General features: G+C 34.6%; 1 protein-coding gene across 1 annotated transcript; it reads right to left on the bottom strand.

Moving 5' to 3' along the window:
• Window positions 1–408: 408 nt before the first annotated feature.
• Window positions 409–3,193, bottom strand: LOC126881651 (uncharacterized). The gene is made up of 2 exons (XM_050646028.1): window positions 2,973–3,193; window positions 409–2,385 (listed from the first exon to the last, which is right to left on the bottom strand). Exon 2 carries the CDS (start codon window positions 1,932–1,934, stop codon window positions 609–611), a length of 1,326 nt encoding a protein of 441 aa, XP_050501985.1. The 5' UTR covers window positions 1,935–2,385; window positions 2,973–3,193; the 3' UTR covers window positions 409–608.
• Between the last annotated feature and the right edge of the window lie 477 nt (window positions 3,194–3,670).

Genomic DNA, 3,670 nt, shown 5'->3' with positions numbered 1-3,670 from the left:
GTGAATTTAGGGACGGAAGAGGAGGACAACTGTCGCAGCTTAATATGCGTAAGAGTGAAACAGCACTAATCCAAAGAAAAAAGATGGTGTCGTCACTTCGCTTTGAATGACACTCTCTCTATGTCAATATAATATACCTCTATGATTTTAGTAGTATTTTGTATTTTGACAACGAAACCCGATTTGGGCTTCGAAACTAAACGTTAATAAAATCTTTTTTTTTTTGGTAAAATTGTGGCTTATTTCCCATTGAAAATAGTTGATTATAAAAATGCCACAAGGAAATAGCTTCAGAACAACATTAATTATTTTTCTGAAACTGTTTTTACTATAAAATTAAAATAAACTAATAATAAAGATTTAAGCTCATACTTAATGGGTAGGGTAAGGTGGGGTAATGGCGTACACTTAAAGATAATTAGAATTTATTTTATTATTAGACGACATTAAAATTTGAAACCTAAGCAAAAATGAAGAACACATGTTAGTCTACAAATTTTGATTAAAAAAACTTTTTAAAATTACAATACAAAATTAAAAATATACATATAAAAAAAGTTGTCACTGTCCGGTATTACCCTCTATGTTGGGGTAATGACGGACACCTTTTACAAACAAAAGTCGCAAATAAATTTTTTGTCTTTTGGAGAGTTAGAACATGCCTTGTGTGCCCAATGACCACAATACACACATCTTAGCCAAAGTTCACTGTTCTTGCCAAATTCTCCACACAAAATGCAAATGTCTTCGGTAATGTTCTTGTCCCTAACATCGTCATCATCCTCTATCTCACTTTCTCCTTCTTCACATATTTTATAGTTTAAGGCAATTTTTGTTCGCTTTGATTTTTGTCTTAATGTAGACCCCTCCTGTGTCATAAATACATTTCTTTTAGCCTTATCTGATTTGATTGTTGTCTTTTTATTTTTCTTCTCTTCTTTTTTTTCTAGCTCTTCTTTTAGCGGTGTTGACGTAAATACAATAGAGTGTTGCTTGTTTGCCTTATTTTGTCTCTTTACAACATTTTCGTGAGAACAAGATGGTAGAGGAATTATCTCGGCAAAGGAAACATTTTTTATTTCTGTCTCATTCACACTACTATTTTTTTCAGGGGTAGTCTCATTTGTTTTGAGTAGTTTTTCTGCTTGGGTAGGTTCTTGAAGTGCATCAGAAACAGTGGATTGAAAGGCTTCTGCAGGAGCAAAATCTTCATCTGTGAATACGTCAGGGTTGTAGGGGAAAATACCTGTCTCTTTAAATCCCTTGATAGCCTTTTCCGGGGTTGCCACTCTACTAAATGCTAAATTAAATAATTCAGCAATCTCACTAGGCGTGATTTTCTCCCCTGGATGGCTGGTCAAATATTTGGAACATTCAGAGTTGAATGCGGTCTTTAGAGGAAAGTAAAAGCTCACATCGAGTGGCTGAAGGCGATGTGATGAATGTGGAGGGATTGTCAGAACAGCAATACCGTTATCTCTACAAAAATTATATGTTTGTAACGTGCAGTGAGTGCTATGATTGTCCATGATTAAAAGAACTGGATCTTCTTTGGATGCTTTTACAAATGCTTGAAAATGTTGTAACCAAGTAAGAAATATGTCCTCTGTAATCCACCCATTTTTTGAGCATGTGTAAAGGGCACCTGGGGGACCGTTTCGTTGAAGATGGGACGCCATTCTTTGGCGTGCAAATATAAGCATGGGAGGTATATAGGTTCCTGTAGCGTTGACGGCACACATCGCTGTGGTTGTTTTCCCCCTTTCCCAGCTTGTAACAAATCCAACACGCTTCTGACCTTTTTCTGCATATATTTTTGGTGGGCGTTGTACAGTAGTGACCCCAGTTTCATCGCAATTATAAATTTTATTGGGTGAAAATGCATATTTTTCCATAAGTCTGGATAAATTGTTAAAAAAAAATGGTAACTTCATTGCGACTAAAAGCTGTAATTCTGTTAATGCTGGTTGCTTCTGGTTTCCTTAACGTAATATTGTGACGAGATATGAAGCCCCTTTCCCAGTCTTTACCAGCCATTTTTCTTTCTTGATTAAAGGGGACTCGGATGTTGTTTGATTGTGCAAATCCAAAAGCACATCTTCGTACTTCCTGGGGAGTTATTCCATAAAAAACTTTTGCCAGCTTCTTAATTTGAACAGCAAGTGCATTTTCGGCTTCAACTGAAAAAACTGGCTTTCGGCCCAAGGAAGGTCCAGAAGGGGCAGTGCCATTTTTAAGTCGTTCGTGTAACGTAGATTTTGGAATTGAAAATTTTATTGCAGCTTTTCTTAACGACATACCATTCTGTATAGCACGGAGTGCTCCTTGCAACTCCTCCTCTCTCCACGAAGCTTTTTCGGTGACTCTTTTATAATTCCGCGGCATCTGTAAATTAAAATAACAGTGTTTACTGTTTTGTATCCAATAATAAATATTATGATGGAATCGCAGAAACTGGATATAAATACTGTAGGTATGTTTGTTGAGTTATTTTTATTGCCAATGTTTTGATCACGAATGGGATCTTCTTCAGGTCTACAAAGAATTAATATGTAAATGTCACATACATGTCATAAACTATATTAGATTTTGTTTTAATTGTAATGGGAAACAAAAACTACAAAAATTTATAAAAAATGTTGACAAATAATTATAAATGTAGGTAATTATGAATTATTACCTATTAACTATATTTATATCCACTTTCCAATATTCCATCATAATAAAACAACAGCAGGTATTTGCATGTACCTATCTCCCAATACAATAAATAGTTCAAACCGGAGCTGGGGTAATGCCGGACACAGTGTCCGGCATTACCCCTAAACGACATATTTATGCATATGTTCGGTAGTAATTATTAGAGGAAGTAATGAATAAAACTACTTAAAGATACGTAAAATACACTGCGTAAGCTATGATTTTGCACGTAATCTCATCAATTTCTTATAATAGAAATGGTCAATACTCACCTTTAAAATCAGTTAATTCATATAATCACACACTAAATTTTGTAATTTTTGTGATAACTCTCTTTGCAAGCACGTGGCAGCGACTAAACTGAGAACTGAGATTCAGATGTCTAACGGTCAGCCTGTGATGAGCGCGAAATTCAATAATATGCCGATACGTGCACAAACAACGCAGTCCGGTATTACCCCGCTGTCCGGTATTACCCCACCTTACCCTAAGTTATCATACCTACTGACCTTTAGAATTTTGCTTAGTAAGACATTTGTTTTTTCTTTTGAATCAGAGCAGACCTCTCTGAAGACATCAATAGGGTGATACGTACGTAAACGGAAGGCCATTGAAACAGAATGAAATATTAACTCTTTCATTTTCTCTTAGTTTTACTCCTATTTTGAGGTTGTTCTGAAGCTATTTTCTTGTGGCATTTTTACAATTTTAACTATTTAGAATGGGAAATAAGCCACAATATTATTAAAAAATGATTTTTATTAACGTTTCGACGCCCAAATCGGGTGCCGTTATCAAAATACAAAATACTATTAATATAAACAAAAATGTTGTTGCTTAGTAAAAAAAAAAAAAATAATTCTTCTAATAATTTATTTAATTTGACTCATTTATATCGGCAATTCAGATACATATGATACATTTTAAAGTAGAAGACTTTAAAATGATATTGCCAATATTTATGAGTTGC

Source organism: Diabrotica virgifera, chromosome 3, assembly GCF_917563875.1.
Source record: "Diabrotica virgifera virgifera chromosome 3, PGI_DIABVI_V3a".
In the NCBI taxonomy this organism is placed as follows: domain Eukaryota; kingdom Metazoa; phylum Arthropoda; class Insecta; order Coleoptera; family Chrysomelidae; genus Diabrotica; species Diabrotica virgifera.
Note: the sequence above shows the minus strand (reverse complement) of the source record. Positions and strands in the feature narration are given on the sequence as shown.